The sequence below is a fragment of the Rattus rattus genome, chromosome 1 (assembly GCF_011064425.1).
Source record: "Rattus rattus isolate New Zealand chromosome 1, Rrattus_CSIRO_v1, whole genome shotgun sequence".
Taxonomy (NCBI): Eukaryota; Metazoa; Chordata; class Mammalia; order Rodentia; family Muridae; genus Rattus; species Rattus rattus.
The window spans coordinates 261,132,473-261,153,913 of record NC_046154.1 but is presented as its reverse complement, the minus strand read 5'-3'; the positions used below and the strand labels follow the sequence as shown (position 1 = coordinate 261,153,913).

Below are 21,441 nucleotides of genomic sequence, written 5' to 3'. Positions count from 1 at the left end.
TTTTGTGTGTCCATCCCAAGTTGGGGAGTAGGCATGCCTTATCAGGAAGGTAACAGCAACTGGAGATGTCAAGGGCCCCCTGAGGGGGTGTTCTGAGAGCTTCTCTCTGCACACATCCCCACATCTCTGTCCTCCATGGGTGCTAAGGCTCTGACGGGGATTTGACAGATGAAGCCTGGGGGGGACTCACGCCATATCACTGAGTCGTATATCTCAGACTGTAATACTCCAAGTTTGGGAGAAATGGCACAGTCGATGGTCATGTCAAGTACTGAACAAAAAGGACTCCAGGACTAGACGGAGGTGGACATCTTCAGAGAAATGGCAAGAGCAATCTCATTTTGTGCCTGGGGTCATCCAAATGACAAAGTCATGACCAAAGACCTCCCTGGCGGTTACGTGAAGCATGTGCCCCGTCCCTTCAGACAAAAAGCAGGAAGGGGAAGCCCAGTGCATTCTGGGTAGAAGCAAGCCTCTTAGAATGCCTGCCACGTGCTGGACAATGATGGCTTTTCCTTGGGACAATTTTATTCTTTGCCGTTCTAACTCAAAAAGGCTCAGAAAGGTCCTGTTACTAGCCTGAGAAACAACAGCTCAAAAATAATGGATTTTAGGAAGCCAGTGCTGGAGACGTAACCTCAAAGTTCATGACCTTAACCTTTGAGTAGACATTGTCTTGTACAGATGTCTACACCGTGCAGAATTCTCAGCCACACACAGTCGATGTCCTACGAGAACAGCAGCAGAGTCTTGGAGGGAACACAGAATGTTCCAGTTCAGCTCCCTTCTGTCCCTAAAATCACTGACTTCGTTTGTGTGTGACCTTGTCCTAAGAGGTCCTCAATAAGTCACAATATGGTCCTCAATGGCTGGTCTTGTGCCCTCCAATCAGCTAATTCCAAATTGATATAATCACGAATCTTATCATAAATCCAGCTCAAAGAATGCTCTGGCCTCAATCCACATCCTGTGAGTTTATTAAATCAGAATTGCCAATGCTTCACAGAATCCTCACCCTGGAGATAAGAAACTGCAGGTAGACACAAGCAAGAACTTCCCAAGTGAGACCGTCTTTAGGCCCCGTGGGAAGAGGGGCAAAGAAGAAATGTTTCCTTTCTACATGGGGCACAAAGACAACTGTCCACCAGGAGGTGACAGCTGAAAGTCAGTCCCACACTCCCACTGCAGCCCTGTGCACACACAGCTCTTGCTTTTGCTGCTGTCCTTGGTGACCCTGAGTCCTTTGGCCACCTGCCCAAGCCAGGCTCTAAGGAGTAAGCCGGGTGCTGTCAGGCATGGAATAGGAGTGGGAGGGTGTGTTCGCTCGGAGCTTTCCGAGTGCAGGAGGCGAAGCCTTCCCATTCAACTAGGGATTATGGATGCTGAGGCCTCCAACACTGTCAGCCCTAACCTGGGGAACAGTGTGGGAAAATGTCTTGCTCTCCCTGGTCAGGTGGGTGCCCCTGCTCCACTGGGTCACCTAACCCCAATTGCCCCATGGCCTGAGTCACTCTGAGGGAACCAGAGCCAACCAAGGGTTCAGAGATGCTCAGGAGACCCAGGGAGCTGGGAGGAAGGAAAGCCAGAAAAGTCCATGGATCAGTTGCTCCGTCTCCTGCCCCTGGTATGTGCCAGCAGGGGCTTTCAACACTTCCTACTGCCAAAGCACATCCGATGAAGCTTTTGGTGCAACAGAGAGAGAAAACAGGCCATAGCACACCAGCCCCACCCTTGCAGGTGGCCTTCCATCCCCCACCCCCTGAATCCCTCAACTGGGAGTGCCTTGTGGGAAGGTTCTGGGTCGGTAAAGTCACTTCTACGCTTGGACAAACCATGTCGCTCAGTTTCCAGGCCCTGGTTTACCATCCCAGAAGGTGTTTTTGACTCTGCTGTTAATGTGTTGTGGTTTTCAGGCATGCAGGCTCCCTCCAGTCTCCCGCTACCACCAGCAGCCTGGTTTCGATCCTATGGAGTAACAGTTTAGACTGCCTGCTGATTTCTTTTTCTCCGTGGGTAGCATAACCCAGTGACGGGCTTGAACTTTGGGGCAACATTTTTTTTTGACTCTATGCGAAGCGCTCTGTGTTCCTAAGAGGTTACCTAACTGCTCTGTGCTTTAGTATACACAATATAATAAGTGGAAATGGGTTAATAATGTTTGGATCACAGGCTGTTGAAGAGACATGTCAGAGAATCCAAGGGCCTGAGATCTCGACCCTAAAGGTCTACAAGTGCTGGTGAGGCCCCTGGAGAAAATGCTCAGGGGTGCATTGGGGGGTTCAGGGGGCATCATTTGCCAAGTCAAAGCCCCATGTCCCCAGACAGGATTTGTTTCAGAATCCCTGCTTGTATTCCCCCAACCTTGGCACCCGCCTTCCTGAGTCCTCTGGGGAGCAAAATTGAGAGCCTAAGCTTCTACCTGGAGTGCCCAACGGTGTTAAGGCAGGCGGAGAGGCTCTGACTGCGCTGTAAGCAAGATGGAGTGGAGTTGAAATAGCTGGACCTCAGTCTTTTGCAGGTCAGTGAGAAATGGAGTACAGGTTGGGGAGGAGATACAGGCAGCCGAAGAAAGGAAGCCATCTAGGAGACAGGAAGCAGGGAGAGTGGAGGGAACTTCAGCAGGAAAGGGACAGGGCTTGAAATCTAAGCCCTAGCCACCACATCATCCGTCCTACAGGGTTACTGCAAGCTAATGCCTAGAAGCCTCCATTTTCTAAGTTGGAAAGTGGAGAGAGAACCCTGTGTCCCTGTTGAATTCTGGGGCAAATCAATGTATCTATAAAATACACGACCCAATTAAATGTGTGTTCATATTGGTGGCTAGATGTGGGGGGCACTGAGGAGAAATCACCTGAAGTCTGTGCAGAGAATCCTGAGGTCTAAGGAAGGGGAGGGGGGGGGCTCACGAGCTTCTCATGTCCACCTCACAGCCACCCTTTTCTACAAGGAAGAAACTAGGCTTGGAGATGAACAGGACTCAGCCCAAGTTCACACAGTCAATAGCGGCAAAAGGTGAGATCTACCCAAAGTCCGCCTGGTTCTGAGGCGGCTGTGCAGGAGTCTGCTGAGTGAGCTAGGTCAGCACCCCAGAGGTGCGTGCTGTCCAGCTGTCACGTTCCTGTTCCCCAGGGTGCAGGGGGCGGGGAGGGGGGAGCCGGGGGGGGGCGGGGGGGAGGACAGACTGGAGCCACACACAGCTTGCTGCAGTTACTGTTTATTGAGACACATCACAGGCACAGACAGGGACTTGGACATGAGGTGACAAGGCTGTTCTGGTGAGAGAGCGAGGAACTGCAGATCTCTGGCAACCCCTTCTCCCTCCTCCAGCTTGCCCTGAACTCAGAGCAAATCTGCTGAGGTGACAAAGTAGAACTAGACATCCTACCCCCTCTAAATGGTCAAGTCACCCCCAAATCAACCAGCTGGTGATCCTGACTTCCCTCCCATTCCACTGCACAACCAAGGAGAAAAACCTGGGTAAATTTGAGCCCTTTCCCAAATGCAAATTATATGTAAATTGTGCACTAAAAATACTCAGCCTCTGTGGTCCTGAGAAGACATGGCCAACGTGAGGACCAAGGCCCAACTCGCAAAGCCTTGCTGCTAGTATCGCCGGCTAGAGGTCTTGACCGTGGTGGTCTTCCGCAAGATGGAGGTTCCCCCAGAGACCTGACCGCCCTTAGCAAAGCCATGAATCGCACTGGTACCGTAGCCTCCCTTGCTGGCCCCGCCAGCCCCGCCCAAAGAGAAGCCAGCTGCGCCGCCTGAGCACACCGAGGTAGAGTGGCCGGTCACCGCTGCAAACAAAGTAAAGGCTCAGGACTAGTGGAACTGTCGAGTTAGGAAGGGGTAGGGGAGCCCAGAAACCCTGGGACGGAGCAGGGCGGAGCAGGGCGGGGGACAGGGGAGGGGACAGGGCGGGGCAGGGCAGGGCGGGGCGGAAGGGATCGGGCGGAGCAGGGCGGGACAGGATCAGGCGGAGCGGGAAAGAAGCAGGGAAGTGTGGGGGGCACGGATGGTGGATACTTACAGATGCTGATTGCACTAGGACAATCTCCAGACATCCTAGGGGAAACAAGGGTCCAGAGAATTTAGCGATCTGGAAACCCATGTGAAAATCTTCCCTCCCAGCCCCTTGCCTCTATGTGCATTCGGTTCCCTACTAAGGCCAGAGGGCAAGACCCAGAGTTATAAGTAGTAGGAGTATGGGGCAATCCGGAACTCAAGGCCTTCCAGAATAAAGGCCGTTCTGCCGGAAGCTTTAAAGCCTCCCCCTCTCTCCCTGCTTCCTGTGGGACCAATGACAGACCCTGGTATCGCTAAGGACAGAGCCTTTCTCAAAGGAAGGAGTTGAGTCTGACCAGGCCAAGCAAACCTTGCTTCTGAGCCAGCTGGGACACCCCAAGAGGTGGCCAATCCATCCAGGAAATGAGCAGCAGAAACAGGGAGAGCTAGGAGAGACACTCTAGACTACTACCACCGCCATCTGCCCCACAAACAGATCCCAGGTCTCCGAAGGGTGTGCACAGGGGCTACCACCTGCTCTCCTCGCTCTCCAACAGCTTGCGGTAGGTGGCGATCTCCATGTCCAGGGCCAGCTTAACGCTCACAAGATCCTGGTACTCGCGCAGCATCCGGGCCAGGTCCTCCTTGGCCTGGTGCAGGGCCGTGTCTAGATCTCCAAGCTTCTTCTTAGCATCCTTGAGCGCCATCTCCCCATTTTGCTCCGATTCTGCGATGGCTGTCTGCAGCTGCTGGCACTGCCCACAGGAAAATAGTATTGGGAGTATTTTTCAGGATCAACCCATTCTCACCCCTTTGCTCCCAAGCCGGGAGCCCCACGCCCTACCCAAACAATCTGGGGAAAAAGAGACAACGGAACTGAAAGGGAATTTAATAGAAGCAGTGAGGAAACACAAAAACATAAATCTCAGTTCTTCACGCAGATCGCCCAGGGTTTTGGACGAAATAAAACAAATAATACAACCAGGCCAGCAAAAGCCTTGTTCTGGGGCTGGAGAGATGGCTTAGTGGTTAAGAGCACTGACTGCTCTTCCAGAGGTCCTGAGTTCAATTCCCAGCAACCACATGGTGGCTCACAACCATCTGTAATGGGATCTGATGCCCTCTTCTGGTGTGTCTGAAGACAGTGACAATGTACTCATATGTAAAATAAATCAATCTTTAAAGAAGCCACATGGTTTGGTCATACATACATACATAGAATCAGCGTCCTCTACCCTCCGCCCTTCCCCTACACTGCCATCTTGGAGTAGGATGTCATAGACTTGTCCCTTTGAAAGAGGTCATAACACATGCTCTGCCACACATACCACTGTGTGACCTGCGACAAGTCTTCCCCCCTCTCACTTTTCCTGGGAGCTCCTTCCCAAAAAGGAAAAGGTTGATCTTGCTTAGCCAGACTTTGAGTTTTCCAGGCTAACCCCATGACCCACCTGCTTCTTGACTGCGTCCACCTCTCCCTGCAGCCGCTGAATGGTGCGAGTGAGTTCTGAAATCTCATTTTTAGTGTCTCGGAGGCTGTCCCCATGCTTCCCAGCTGTCACCTGCAGTTCTTCATACTGGCGGCCAAAAAGGGTGCCAATGAATATTGAGAACCCTCACCTGCTTGATAACTGTTGGTCTCAGAGCCCACCCTCTGCTAGAAGCCCCATGAGAGCTGAGTGCACCAAGTCCCAGAGCTCTGATGGTCTGGTGAGCCAGGCCTCTCCAGGGGAGGAGGTCCACCCCCAGCCTGTACACCCAAGCTGGTCGTCCACTCACTTTGGTCTGGTACCAGGACTCAGCCTCCGCCCGGCTCTTCTGGGCGATCAGCTCGTACTGGGCCTTGACCTCGGCGATGATGCTGTCCAGATCCAGGTTGCGGTTGTTGTCCATGGAGAGGATCACATTGGTGTCAGACACACTGGTCTGCACTTGGCTCAGCTCCTGTAGGCATAAGAGCAGCTGCTACCAGAGCCCTGTCCTATGTCTCGGGCAAGAGCAAAGTGTGCAGAACAGGACCTTCGCATGGCCTCAGAGGGACATCCTAGGCTTCCTCGGGATCCATCCTAGAAAGAATCTACCACTGGGAACAGAATCTCCATCTCCCCATTGTGAGGCAGACATACATCTTCCCTGTTGATCCTTGGGTCCTCTGCTGAGAGGTCAAGGGAACAAGGGGTTTGTGCCTCCCTGCTCCGTGCCACCCTGGCTCTGCACGAGCACATTCACTGGTTTCTGTAATCATCACATTCCCTGGAGACAGGCACTCCCCAGCTATCATGAAGGCTACTTCTATGCCCTCAGGGAAGGTGGCATGTTCAGGAACCTAACTGTTCCACCATCTCTTGTGACCCTGCTGACAAGAGAGGAGAGAGGCTTGGCAGGAAAGAGTCTCCTACCAGAGTACCAGGCAGGTACAAGGGAAAGGGGATGGCACCAAAACCGGTCACTGACAAATCCTTGATGGCTTCCAACAATCAATGCACTAGATACAGTGTCCTCAAGTCCTCCTTGCGTTTCTATGGCTACTGCCCTTTTTAAAGATGCATTAGTGACCAGGAAAGTGATGTAAAGGTAACAGGAAGTTGAGGGTCTGTGATCTGCTCACTGACTTGCGACATTGGCTCCCAAAGGGCTCTGCCTCTGCCATCCCTTGACTCCCTGAGCTGCTACCACACTGCCCTCAACTCTGTCAAGTCACCTTCAATATTCTCACTGTGACCCTAGCATGTCACATGGACACACTCACACACACACACACACACACACATACAAACACACCACACAGACACATACACCACACACATACACACACACATAGCCCAGTAGAATATGGCTGACAGGAAAAGAGACATCAACACCCTTCACTTTCTAAGTAGCTACTGTGGTTCAGGCACCAGCTTGGCCACTCAGAAAGCATGATGTGTTAGACTTCAGGACCCTCCTTTACTAGTTCCACAGAGAGATTAAGTCACTTGTACCAAATCAAAAAGCAGTAAGGAGAGCCCTTTTTAAGCCTTGGGAACTTGATTTCAGAACCTGAAATGATTCAGATCGAAAAGAGTAAAGGGAGACAGACAGACGACAGATGGATATGGAGTCCAAAACCCTATCTGACAGCTTGGGATGTTGGCTATGTTCTAAGCATAAGGGTGGGAAGAAATGGGTCACTGAAGGGCAGAAGGACAAGAGGACAAGGGTCCTGAGGTCACCCTCCAGAGGTGTCCTGGCTAAACCCAGAGCATGGAATTGACTCCTGAGTGCCAGTTTGGCCATCATGAATGGGGAAAGAACTGTTGCCCCTCTTGCCCTGAGAGTAGACTCTGATGCATGAGGAAGCCCTTTGACAGGAAGTAATCCCCCAGCATGGTCCACAGTTACCTTTCCTTTCCACATCTTCACCTAAATCTCCCACCTACTCAATGCCCAACTTGCCAACTTCCTGCCACCACAGACACTGTGTCCTTTGATGCCAAGGCCCTGCTAAGCTGAGCCCTTCCTGGGCCTGCTTCTGAGTGCCAGCTCCTCCTTAAGATCCATGGCAGGTGTGTCCTCAGAGGGCCTCCCCCCCCCGTCCTCCAAAAGAACCCCACCACAGCCTCCCTGTGTGCCTTGGCACCTTGAGCCTGTCCCAACAGGGCTTTCCTTACTTAAGAACCTGACCTTAAGGGCAGGAACTTTATGTGGGAGGAACCCCATAAATGCTTGTTAAGTAAGTGAGGTAGAACGAAAGAAAGGGATGCTGGGTGAGCCTGCTCTGTGCTTTGGGTAGAGCAGAGCCAAACCTGAAACACGAGAGCATGAGGGTGGACAGGGAAGTCCTAACTCTTGAGAGACCACCACGAATCCCAGCAAAGAGAAACAGGAAACACCCAGAATCCTTTAGGGTAAGCGCCACCTGGCTAAGCAGACGGAAGAGAGCAAAAGAGCTGAGAACACAAGAAAACAGAAGAGACACTGGGCTAGTGCCTGCAGAAGACCCAGGAGCCAACAACTAACGGCTGTGTCATCTGCCCTGGATCCTTCACAGAGAGCAGTCTTCAAACGGGAAATATGGAAAATAGGCCCAAAGGGGGCCTTGACCCAGGCAACTTCAGAGTCTAGCCCAGAGGGACTGATCCTAGGAGGCCCAGGGAAGAGGAGGGGGATGAACATTGAACCATCCCAAAGAAACAAGGATGAGGAGTCCAGAGCCCAAAAGCAAAGACCTGCTCCTCTGAGGGAAGGAATCAAGGTCCTGAAGGCTAAGGAATTATAAAACCCGGGAGGAGGCACAGAGCCGCCAAGAGTCACCTGAGGAAACACAAAACCAAATAGGTTTCGTTTTCACATCCGAGCGTATTGCTGGATGGCCTTGGACATTATCTGACCACTCCTGTTCAGAAATCCCAAAAATGAGACAAGAGGCACGGGGGGGAGGGGGGATCGCTCAGGAAGTAAACATTCGTTATGTAATCGTGAGTGAGGATCCTAAGCAACTATGTCAAAAGCTAGGCATCTTGGTGTTTGCCTTGTAGCACCATTGGAGTAAAGGGAGACCAGTGGATCCCCAACCAGGCTCTCTGCCTGACCAGCCTAGTCAAAACAGTGAGGTACAGCCTCAGTGAAAGACCCTGCCTCAATGATGATGATGGTGATGATGGTGGTGGTGGTGGTGGTGGTGGTGGTGGTGGTGGTGGTGGTGGTGGTGGTGGTGGTATAGAGCATGCTAGAGGAAGATACCCAAAGTCAACCTCTGACCTCTGCATGAACACACACGCACGCACACACACACACACACACACACACACACACACACACACACACATGTACTCTCACATATTCATTACAAATAAATATAATAATAAAAAAAAGACAGGGTAATGTGCTCCAAAAGATGGTATATTAAATAGATTGGGAGTCAGGTGACAGGCCCTCACATGTATCGTCCAAGCTGACCTTGAACCGGATCCTCTTGTCTCAGTCTCCCAAATACTGATATTACAGACATAAAGTACCACACCATCTTGTTTAAGTGGATGGTAAAGTAGCCTTGGCCCTTTAACTGCGAAATCTTGATTAATAAAATGATGGTGTGTTGGGAAGTCACCAATGGAGACTCACAGGGCTCTGTTCTTGACCCTCGTCCCCTTATCACCTCTATGTCACTTACATGGAAGTGCCATCGAAGACCTGAACAGGAAGGGCTAGCCTTGTCTTAATTCATGGAGTATTTATCTAGCAAGCACAGAGCCCCGTGTTCAATCCCCAGCATCACATAAACTAGGAGTACCTGTGCACACCTCTAATCTCAGCCCAGGAAGATCAAGATTTCAGTCATTCTCAGCTACATAGCAAGTTCGAGACTAGCTTGGGCTATGCGTACTCCTCAAAAACTAGTAATCATAAAAATGTTTTTAATTTAAAAGTCTAAGCAGAACATTTACCCAGTTTTAAAAAAAAAAAAACACACAGAGCAGAGCATGTTACCGCCAACACATGGGATAGGTTACCACCAACACATGGGATAGGATGATCCCGGGCCCAAGTGCCTATGCAGCATTGCATGACAGTATATACCGCAGTAGCATTATAGGGCAGGAGGGGGGCATTAACTGTTTCACTTTGTATAAAAACTCTACTATCACCAGGTGTGGTAGAAGAAACGTATAATCTCAGCACTTGGAGAGCAAGCTGAGGCAGGAGAGCTGCTGTGAGTTTCAGATCAGCCTGGACTACACAGTGAGTTCCAGACCAGGAGAGATTATATAGCAAGGCCTTGTTTCAAAAACTAATAGCTGGAGATAACACTCAGTGATACAGTGCTTGCCTACTTCTTGGTTCCATTCAGCACACACACACACACACACACACACACACACACACACACACACACATACACACACACGCACACGCACATATATGTGCACACATACACACATGCAAGCAAGCACACACATGCACACACATGCAAGCGGGCATGTACACACATACACACATACACACATACACACAAACATACATTCAAACACATATATACATGCATGCGCTCACATACATGCATGCACACATGCAAGCACACATACATGCACAGGCACACATGCACATACATGCATACATGTACCACACACACATATACACATACATATGTATGCACACATATACACATATGCAAGCATGCATGTACACACACACACACACACAGACTTTTTTTTCAACTAAGTACTGGAGAAAAGCATGTCCACACGTCTCTTGAAAGCATTCATGTGGAAAAACTCCAGAGACTGTCTAAGCACCAGGATAAGGTGTTACCTAAAAGTGTACATGAACTAAAGGAATGCTGAGGTTCGTGAATAAATGTCCCTTGCTTTCCCCACCCATCTGTCTTCTGAGCACTGAGAGTCCTATTTCCTGACTTCTCAATGCCTCCTTTGTTCCTTGTCACAAGATTCAAGTCACCTTTTAACAGAGCCCTTCGCACAACAACAGCTGTGCACCCTGCACCTGGGGGATCAAGTAGAGGTTGCATGAGCCCCTGTCTGGTTGGCACAGAGGGATTAGCTGGGAGGACCCTGCTGGGGATATACTGGGAATATCTGCTTCTCTAGCAAATCCCCCTAAGCTCAGCCCTGATGTCCCAGTCTGCAAGATTCCCTGTCTCCTGAGACCTGTCCTGGAATTTCTGAACCACCCACTACTCCTCCTCACCAACTTCACAGTCTCTGCTGCCCCATTTCAAACTGAGCAACCAAGGGGGGCATTGCCTCTGACTAGTTTTGTGACCAAGGACTAATTACTCTGACCCACAGTACCATTGGTTCTCAAATTGGCAAGATAGCACCTACATCGTGGAGCTTTTGAGAGCACTAAGCTGGCTCAGGGCCTCGGTGCTACTCATGAAAAAGGTGGGGCTACATTTTTTTTCTTTGAAAGTGTCTCACCATGGCTGGCCTAGAACCTCAAATTCATACTACCTGACTCTGCCGCCAAATGTTAGGATTAAAGATATGAGCTACCGCACCCCGCCCCATCCTGTAGGCTCCAAACTTTTCCCAACTAAGTAACACTAATGGGTTCACACCTCCCTGAGTGACTCTCCAGCGATACTTAAACGTGTGCAGATCATGTCTGTCCATCTGTCTCCTTACCATCTCATGGAGCTGTTGCAGGAAGTCGATCTCTTGGATCAGGCTCTCCACTTTGCTTTGCAGATCCATTCTGCCCATGTATGCAGCATCTACATCCTGAGAAGAGGGGGAGAGCAAGCAGGGTGCTCACACCCCAGATCCATCCAGACCCTATGCAGCCAAAGGACCCCCTCCCCAAGTCCAGCCACCCCACGAACCTTCTTAATCAACACAAATTCATTCTCCAAGGCAGTGCGTTTGTTGATCTCATCCTCATACCTGTAATACAAGGAAGGTTCAGGCCAGCTCAGGCCAGTTCTGTCTTTTAGGTGGTGGGCTCACCTGGCTCCCAGGAAGCTTGGATGAACTCTACCACCACTCAGAAATGTCTGCGGAACAGTTCTTTAATGTAGTCAACAGTGAAGAGGTTTGGGGGGAGAGTGCCATTGTTTAAATACTTCCTTCCTCTTTCGGAAGAAAGAGCTACCAAATTCAGACACTACCATAGTAAGCCACCTCTTTGGCTCAGAGCCCTTGAAGGCTGTCCCAGACAGAACAAGTGTGCCAACAATGGCTGACCTCTGTCTCCACTTTCAACAACACACTGGCATTTGAAACAATCAATCCCTTCCCAACCACTTCTGCTAAAGCTAAGGTTTAGAAACTGCCAGTGTCAAGTTACAGGAAAAGTTATTTTAAAATTACACTTTAATGTCATAAATGTGTGTACTGTCAACCATGTGGTACCAGGGAAGGTCGTTTGGATCTCAATTCAAACAAACACTCGTTTTTTCTAAATTTATATTTATGGAGCAGTTGAAAATTCCATACTAGGTATCCCATGAGGCCGAGGAATTACTACGCTGAACATTTTATTATTTTGCTTAAGTTTTGTTGACACAAGTTAGGCAAACGAGCCTCACGCTTGGCCACCCCGTTCCTCTAGGTTCCCCTACTCAGGAGGGCCGACCTCTCACACACACCTACCCAGTACACATATTCATGAAGAAAGTGACAAGACGACTAGACCCGCTTGGAAACATGAAGGGAGGTGGTAGAAAAAGAGAGGGACAGAGTGAGATTGGCTGAGCTGGGTGTGGAGGGCTAGAACATGAGGTTCAGTACACAATCCTCCCCACCTTTTAAAAAGGACATCTTAAAATTACTAAGCTCGGTGGGGTTACGACACACATAGTCCCTGAGGTGAGCAAGAAGAGCACTGAGAGTCTATCTGAAAACAATAATAACAACAACGACAACAAAAATCAACCAATAAATAAATGAACACACATGCACGCACGCACGCATGCACACACACACGCAGCCCCCAAGCTCCAGCCCCCAGTAAGAGCAGCTCTGCCTGGGTGAGGGCGGTCTTTTCCACAGTGTCATGCTCTGTCTCATCGGGCAGCATGCGTGTCCCTTACTTGTTCTTGAAGTCCTCCAGATTATCCTGCACGTTCCTCAGCTCCGTGTCCAGCCGCCCCCGCTCGCTCTGTTTGGTATCCAGCTGCCTCCTCAGGGTGTTCAAGTAACCCTCAAAGAAAGGCTCCAGGCTCCTGGCGACCCCTGTGTTCTGGCTCTGCTCCTGCAGCAGCGCCCACTTCGTCTCCAGCACCTTGTTCTGCTGTTCCAGGAAGCGTACCTGACCAGGGAAGAAAAGGTGGATGGACGTCGCCTGGGGAGCAGAGCCCAGGACACCCCAGGCCAGCATCGCCGAGGTGGGGTAGCATCCTGCTTCTCACTGGGAGGAAGTGATCCTGCTCAAATGACAGTCCAGACAGACTGAGAGGACTCTGAAGAGTTAACAAGCATATGAACTGGTCATCTGGTCAGCTGAGCTACACATTCTGTTCTCGGTCTCACTTTCCCACTTGTCCCGGTTGAAACTGGATGAGGCCGGTGTTTATGAGACCAATTTTGCATCAGTTAACTGTTTAAAATATCACAGAGGCCCCGCGGCAGCCTCTAATCCCAGCACTCAGGAGGCAGAGGCAGGCAGAGGCAGGCTAGTCTCTGAAGCCAGCCTGGTCTACAGAGCAAGTTCCAGGAAAGCCAAGGCTACACAGAGAAACCCTGCTTTCAAAAAAAGAAAATCATGATATATATGGCTCAAATCCAACTGCCCAAACAGCAGTTCACAACTGTCTAACTCTGAGAGGATTCGACCCCCTCACACAGTCATACACACACACGTAAATAAAATAAAAATAAAATGAATCAATAGTATCAGAGAAACAGCTGGAAATGGATCCCAGGTTAAAAGTAACTGTTGTTCTTCCACAGGATCCAGATTCGATTTCCAGCACCCACACAGCAGCTCACGAAAGAACCAAAAGTCACCAGGGGAAAGGCCGAGAAGTGGGTGGCACGACTTCCCTTACCCTCTGTTTCCTGGTCCCTCCAGATCCCACCTCCACAGCACCCCAGGCCTAGTCACTTGGCCCGGAGCCCTGTAGCAGGTACACCTTGGTGCCCAGGACTGTGGAGCTCTACAGCCTTCTTCAACATTATGCCCCTGCCTCACCCTGGCCCCTGTGACCCTGGGCAAGTCTCAGGACCACGCTAAGCCTCGGTTTTCATACTGTAAAAACGGGCGGAGCATCACCTGCCCTGGCTCCTCATGGAACCCTGAGGGTGACACTCGAGAAAGGGAGTAGGGCCCTTCTGTGTTAAAAGTTCAAATCATCATCCCTCAGCCTGACCCCGCCGCCTAGGCTCGGAGCCAAGGTACACAGTGCTGAGGGGATGGAGCAAGCCGTGATAGCGATGACGCCAGAGTGACCCAGTCACCCCGGAGGTGAGACAGGGTTTAGAACACTTCCAGAGTGTGACATTCAAACTGTATGGTGGCCACCCTCCTCTTGGTCCATCCCAGACTGAGCGTCTTGGCTGGACCAGGGAGCCAGGCAAGGGAGAGCAAAGGGCTTCCTCTTGCCCTCCATGTTCTCACTGTGTCTGACCCTAGGCTTCTTCAGCTTGAGAGGACAGACAGGATTCCAAGGCTCCAAGCATGGGTGATTTGTAGGATTCCTGAGCCATGCACGGTTACCCACAGCTATAAAATGACTCAAGTCGTTAAAGGCCAACTCCCTAACAGAAACACCAGGGACGGCTCATCTATTAAGTAAGGCTGCTGCTTCTTAACGGTATTAATGACACCATAGGAAAGGCTCCAACACAGTTGGGCTGGGCCCCTCACTCACAGAAGAAACCCCAGCCACCAGGTTTTAGCCCCAACCTCAGGTAGACAGAAGCAACGGTCACCCCGCCCTGTCCACCTAGTGCATATAGTAAAAACTTGCCTTTGCCCAGATGATCCCCAAACTTGCCTTTGCCCAGATGATCCCCCCATCAGAGGTTCAGCTTCCCCCTGACCCCACTCCGGTTTTGCCCACCCACCTTATCAATAAAGGAGGCAAACTTGTTGTTGAGGGTCTTGATCTGCTCGCGCTCCTGAGTGCGCACCCGCTGGATCTCAGGGTCAATCTCCACATTGAGGGGTGTCAGCAGGCTCTGGTTAACAGTGACTTCCTGGATTCCCCCAGGAGGACAGACTGGTCCAAATGTCTGCCTGCCAGCCCCTAGGCCAACGTAGGCCCCGCTAAAGCCTCCTAGCGCCCGGCCAGAGGAGGCCCCACCAGCCACACTGATGGAGATATTCTTTCCTCCCAAGTTGTAGAGGCTCCGGCTGCCAAAGCCCCCGGAGCTGGACCCGGAGCGGACGCCACCGCCACTGCCGCCGCTGCTCCTGGACATAGTCACTGAGCTGTAGCTGGTTCGCATCCGACTCCCGCCACCTCCGCTGGCTGAGTTAGAGCTGAAGCCTCCTTTAGTGGAGAACGTCTGCCTGGACAAGGAGGACCGCATGATTGTCAGAGAGAAGGCAGCTGAGAGCGAGAGGAAGCAGGGCCGTTGTGAGCTGCTGAGCCACCAAAGGCCTTTTTATCTTTCCCCCCAGCTGGGCTGGCCATGGGTTCCACACGCTCCTGCCGTGATTACCACAGATGAGAGGGAGGGGCCCTGGGGGGGACCCCTCCCCCCCCAATGTGGGAGGGCATCGCCCAGCCATCATTGAGACTGAAGAACTGCTCCTGAGCAGAGACTACTTGAGGTGGGAAGCACCCCACCCCCCCACTCCCCCACCCCCACTCCCACCCCACCCTGTAAGCTCTCCTCACTTGGAACAGGATGATAGGGCTCCTACAGTTACCCTCACCACCCAGTGGCTGGCTTGGTCTCCTCCTACGCAGCCCTGATGGCCTGCTGTCAATGGAGCTCTGTTTTGTGGGGTTTGTCCCAGGGCCTTGTGGTAAGCCAAGGCCCCAGGGCCCAGTGCTGTGCAGGTGGCAAGGGAAGGTGCATTGGGCAATGGGTTGTAGAGAGGGTGCCCAGGCCTGCTCCAGTCCCACCCTCCCAGCCCACAGCCTCCTGTCTCTTGGCAGGTCCAGCGTGGGGGGCACAGGTGACAGGGCAGGGGTGGGGCAGCTGCTCTTCTATCTACACCGGCAGGTGTCTGCTGGGTGGGAACCCTGCGTGGGGCAAAGAGAATCCAAGGACGAGAGGAGGGTCCCGGCCCAGCCATAGGCCTGGCTGGGCACACAACATGGGTTGGATGGCTTTGGCTCTAACCAGACATGGCTGTGCACACCTATATCCCAGCACTCTGGAGATGAAGACCAGAGGATCAAAAGTTCAAGACCACCCAGTCTCAAAACCAAAAAAGAAAAACAACAAACAAACGAACAAAAAAAAACAAGAGATGCCCAGTCTCCACAGGCAGGGTATTGAGGCTTAGGATCCCAACTGCCTTTCCTGGGGCTGGAGGGAGGCAAGGAACAGTCCCTAAGTTCTTCCTTGGTGGGGCCTTCCCAGTGGAGCCCAGCCATTTTGGAATAACTGGAGATGTACACACATCCAAGAAGCCCCAAATGGCCCATCCTATACCCCCTTCAACCTTCTCCTTCCCTGTCCACCAGACTCAGTTCAGAAGTACTTCACACCGGCCACCGCTCTCTTCCCAACCAGGCTTCTGGAACTAAACACAGCCCAAGCAGAGCCTTAGAAACTTCAGATACAGGATTACAAACAGTGGGAGCAGACCTTGAGGCTGGCTCTCCTCACCTCTCTGCCGCTCGGCAAGCAGAGTTAAGGCAAAGATAGGGCAGCGTCGACTCTGCCAGGCTAGAGCTGGGATCTCAACAGAGATGCAGAGGACCCCGGTGACGATGGTGGCTTCTAGACTCCAAAGGAATCTGGGGGTATTTCCCTAGGGCCACTGGGATATTCTAGTGGCCCCCATTCACTTGAAGCATTGGACCCAGCTCCTACCAGTCATGAAGAGCCACAGAACTAGCCCCCTAATACCACCAACAAGACTGCCTTCCCTGATTGGAGTTTGGACACCAACTAGCTGAAAGGCCAGTTCTCGCCAAGCTGTGTGCCTTTGGGACAACTCTCCACCTCTCTGAACCTCATCTAAGCATGACCCACTGTAGAAGTGCTTTGGGAAAACACTGCCCTTGGGATGAGCCATCGTCTCCCACCAACCAACCTCCATCTCCTTTCCCCGGGCTGAGAACACTTTCTCAGGCTTCCTTATCTCTGCCTGACGGCGTGGGAGAAGAGATAGCTGTGAGTGAGGCCTAGCCTCCAGGCTGCTGCCGTGGTCCTCTGGGCAGGAAGATGATGTCAGGCAGCAACTATGAGTCACCGTGTGGCTGGGCTGGTGGGAGTGGGAGTCGAGCTGTAAATATAAACATACCCCGCCTCACTCAAAGGCTAGCATTCAGGCATGCGATTCGTGTGTGTGTGTGTGTGTGTGTGTGTGTGTGTGTGTGTATAAACATACCCCGCCTCACTCAAAGGCTAGCATTCAGGCATGCCATTCATGTGTGTGTGAGAGTGTGTGTGTGTGTGTGTGTGTGTGTGTGTGTGTGTGTGTGTGTGTGTGTGTGTGTGTGTGGTGTGTGTGTGGTGTGTGTGTGGTGTGTGTGTGTGGTGTGTGTGGTGTGTGTGTGTGTGTGTGTGTGTGTGTGTGTGTGTGTGTGTGTGTGTGTGTGTGTGTGTGTGTGTGTGTATGTGTGTGTGTGTGTGTGGTGTGTGTGTGAGGTGTGTGTGTGTGTGTGTGAGAGGGAGAGAGAGAGAGAGAGAGAGAGAGAGATGAGAGAGCGATGTGTGTGGGGGGGGGTGTGTTTGTGGTGTGTGGTGTGTGTGTATGTGTGTGTGTATGTGTGTGTGTGTGGTGTGTGTGTGTATGTATGTGTGTGTGTGTGGTGTGTGTGTGCATGTGTGTGTGTGTCTACTACCATACTCTCTGTGCCAGGCTTCGCAGTAGGAGCTAGAGAGCCTGTGGCAGATGCCTATGCAGCCCAGACGCACTCTTGGGAGACACAGTTGTTACTCACAGGCAGCCTTCCCTTCCCAGCCAGATGGATCACCTCAGGCAGGGTCCTGTGAGGTCACTTGGCCTCCTCTGCCTCTGTGGCTGTTTTCAGGCATCAAACTCGATCGTTCTTTGGAAGTCTTTATGCAGAACACACACATACCCTGATCTTGCGTAGACTGAGCTAACCTTAAGCTCCCTGTGTAGCCAAGGATAGCATTAAACTCCTGATCCCCCACGCACTGAAGTGACCCCTGTGTGCCACCAACACCTGGCTTTTTGAGTCTTTCAAGAAGAAACCCCCGTGCCTTTGTTAACTAGTGGAGTTTATAGGAATGATTGTAAACAGAACGGGAGTAAAGAAAATAAAGATCCATGAATCAAGCAACCAGGGGGAATCTCTCCTGCTGATACCAGGATGCCACAGCAACTCTGGGAAACAGAAGAGCAGTTAAGAGGTGATTTAATAGCCACCGTGTATTAATTAGGAGGTGAGCCTCCTGCCAAGGTTTGCTCCATGGGCAGTGAGTGCCTAAGCTTGATCCACATCTGCGGCCTCCCACAGACATTGTGGAGAAAGGTCCAGGGAGGGGGTTTCCAAAGGAAGAACTACAGCCTACTGCTTCTTCCACTGCCAGCTACCAAGGGCCTCCAAATGGAGACTCACTTGCTCGAATTCCCCACTAGCAGGAGATAAGAGCTTGGGAGATTTAAAGCTGCTGCCTCCAAAAGCATGGGTCAGAATGGCGGATAATGGTAGCTTGTATCCCCCAATACCTAACAGCTTGGATGCTGAACTACACAGAGAACACAGGGAAAGGGGCCTCCCAAGAGAAGTGGGACTTTCCAGTCTAGTAAGACCCCATGTTATCATCGGCACATACCAAGAGCCAGCTGCATGACCCCATGTGCCCTGAACACCTTACACGTAGGGTTGGACGCCTTCCCCCAGCTCTGGTCGTTCTCCCTTGTCTCCATCCTACCTCAGAGCCACCCCCACCTTCCTCACAGCTGGGCACTGCTCTCTTGTTTCCTTCTTCCGATGAGGATAACCAAAGAGGAGCTCAGAAGGGAGAGAAATGCAGATTCTTGCTAAGCCTCACCCTGCAGCGTCACCCTTCTCCCTGGCGTCCCTCAAACTGTTCCAGAAACCATTCTCTGCTTGTACCAAGTCTTAAGTCTCCTCAACTCCAGGCAGGACAACTGATACCCTGCTCCTCCTTGACCTGTGTAGTTTGACACTGAAAGTCTCCTTGGTCCCAGGTAAATTGAAACAGTTAACCCATTCGCTAGAGGGGTTGGTGGCTGCTTTCCACCAACTTTGGTGGTCTTTGGTAAGCCTCGGGAAGTAAGTGTAAGGTCACTTCAGCTCTCAACACATAAAGGAATCAGGGTTGGGAAAAGAGATGAAAGGTTGAGCGTGGTTCACCGCATGGGCTGGACCCACCATGTGCTCCAGGACAAGGCCATAAAGAAGTTCTTCATCTGGAGACAGGGAAATGGCTCAGTGAACAAAAGCACTTTACTGCATAAACCCAGAGTTCAAAGTTTCATTCCCTTCCTCACACCTGGGAAGGAGAAAATCGAGTCCTCAAGTCCTAAAGGTTGTCACCCGACCTAGCATACACACACACACACACACACACACACACACACACACACACACACACACACACACACACTGATAATAATAAAGTAAAAACGTCTCCATTCGGTTGGTGTGGTGGCTTGTATCTGTAATCACAGATTTTGGAAGGCTAAGGTGGGTTGACCGTGAGTTTGAGAACAGCCTGGTGTACGTAGTTCCAAGCCAGCCTTCAGAGTAACACCCTGTATGCTCAAGTTTAATTATTTAATTAAAGAAGCCTTTGAACATTGGAAGTACGACGGATGCCCCAGCACTCACGGACATTTCCAAGCTGGCTTCTGGGATACCTATGCTTCTCACAGTGCATTCAGAACTCACCTCCCAAACACCCCAGGCTGATTTAGACTGTGGGTCCCTCCCCAAGACCCTCACCAAAGCACGAGTAAGAAGCTGAGTCCTTTGTGATAAAGAAAATTGCCCTAGAGTGGAGAGGGAGAGTGAATGTATACATCATCATTAGGGCTCAGTTGAATTACTGTGGAGTAGTGCGGGGCAGTGAGAGGCGGTTGTGGTAGTGGTAGTGGTTGTTGTTGTTGCTGTTGTCGCTGTTGCTGCTGCTGCTGTTGTGGTTGTCTGTCTGTCTTTCCTGAGATGGGGTCTAGCTCAGGCTTCTGGAGCTCATGTAGCCTAGGCTGTCCTTGAACTCATGACAATCCTCCTTTCTGGGCCTCTGAGATTACAGACCACCACCACTCTGGGTTCTCGGAGTCAAGGTCGCATCACCAGGAGTGTTAGCGCTTGGACCCAAGCACCCTCCCATGTCTCCTGCACGCAGGTAGGCATGCATGGCTTCTTCCCAGATAAGTAATGAGGAATCCTGCAGCTGCCCTCTTCCTGGTACAGCAGCAGAACTTCAAGACATCCCTCAGCCTGACCACAGAGCTGGCAGCATAGCCAAGCTGCCTCTCTCCAGGGCCCAAGACAGGAAAGGAACAGGGAAGAAACATTAAAGAGACTCATACAGCATGCAGAGTGGGTGGAGAAGTCAATCCTCCCAGAACCTCCTAGCCCCAACCCTGACTCCCGTACGAGCGGCTTCCCTCAGAGCTTCCTGAAAGAGAAGACATTTCTAGGCTCAAATCCAGATAGGTTCAAGGATCCACTGGGACTAGGAATATCATTCCAAATCCCCATGGGATCCCTTTCCTGTGCGCAGGGGGACAAAAAATAGCCAAGTGGTACCAGGCTCATAGAGACATGGGGTCCCCCATCAGAACCAAATATATAACCAGGGACTACAACAGGGCCACCAGAATGTGCAGGGCACAGAAAGGGTCCAACAACTCAGACCTGGGACTGTAGGAAAGGTTTCTAGAAGGAGGGAAAACTTGATACAGACGTGGGAAGAAGAAGCAGAGAACAGCCTAAAGTCAGAACCAGAGCAAGTTTAAGCAGACAGCCTTAACTGGGGAACAAGCTGTGGGAGCCACCAGACATCCTAGGGGCATGGGAGATGGAGTAGTATGTTCAAGGGGCACCTTGGGGACACACCAGAGCCCTAAGGAGCGTCCCTGATAAGATAGCTGTGAAGCCATCAGACAGACTTGACACTGTCGATAGTCACAGGCTTCCTTCCGAGGAGAATGGGCTGGAGAGAAGCACAGCCTGTGGTCTTCTGGTTAGGGGGGCAGAGTTGAATGGCAGGTAGGCATGGCATAGAATCTACACCTGCTGTGGGGAACCTTGGTCTCTGCCCTTCGACCTCGCCTCTAAACGCCCTTGGAACCCATTTCAAAGCTGTTGCCAAGCATCTGGGCTGGACTGCACCTGCTGGGATGTTCCTGGCCAGGAGTGCCACAGCCAGGCCATGGCTCTGAGGTGGTAGTGGGAGGGGTAGCAGGAAGCGGGCTGGCTGCCCTAGGTATCACTGAGCCGTAGACAGGGAGACAGGACAAAAAGCAACCTCCCACAAACCCCCATTCGCAACACAGGACATCTGAACTCGTGGCCGGAAAAAAGCCCAGCGTCACAGGTGGGGGGGACTGTGCTGGGGGCGGCCAGAGTGGACAGAGCAGGAGAGGCGTGGAGAATGGCAGGCCCACTGCCTGTCAGAGGAGCATCAGACTGTGGCTCTGAACATAGTTTGGGAAGAGGGGAAGGAGATGACAGGGACTGGGTGCTGTGACACTTCACAAGACAGAAACAGAGGCAGGACGGTAGGGGATGGGACCAAGTAGGCTCCCGAGTCCTGGTCTCCACCTTCCATTTAGACACTCCCTCCTACTGAAGCGTATTTGAACTAGATACTGAGTCTTGCCAAAGCCTAGTCTTCCAGGCCAGCCTGAGGACCATGGACA

The 21,441-nt window shown here is 51.6% G+C and overlaps 1 protein-coding gene across 1 annotated transcript; it reads right to left on the bottom strand.

Moving 5' to 3' along the window:
• Positions 1-3,198: 3,198 nt before the first annotated feature.
• Krt79 (keratin 79) lies at positions 3,199-14,981 on the bottom strand. Its single transcript, XM_032890934.1, has 9 exons — positions 14,514-14,981; positions 12,539-12,756; positions 11,330-11,390; positions 11,133-11,228; positions 5,785-5,949; positions 5,457-5,582; positions 4,540-4,760; positions 4,031-4,065; positions 3,199-3,797 (listed from the first exon to the last, which is right to left on the bottom strand). Exons 1-9 carry the CDS (start codon positions 14,979-14,981, stop codon positions 3,604-3,606), a joined length of 1,584 nt encoding a protein of 527 aa, XP_032746825.1. The 3' UTR covers positions 3,199-3,603.
• Between the last annotated feature and the right edge of the window lie 6,460 nt (positions 14,982-21,441).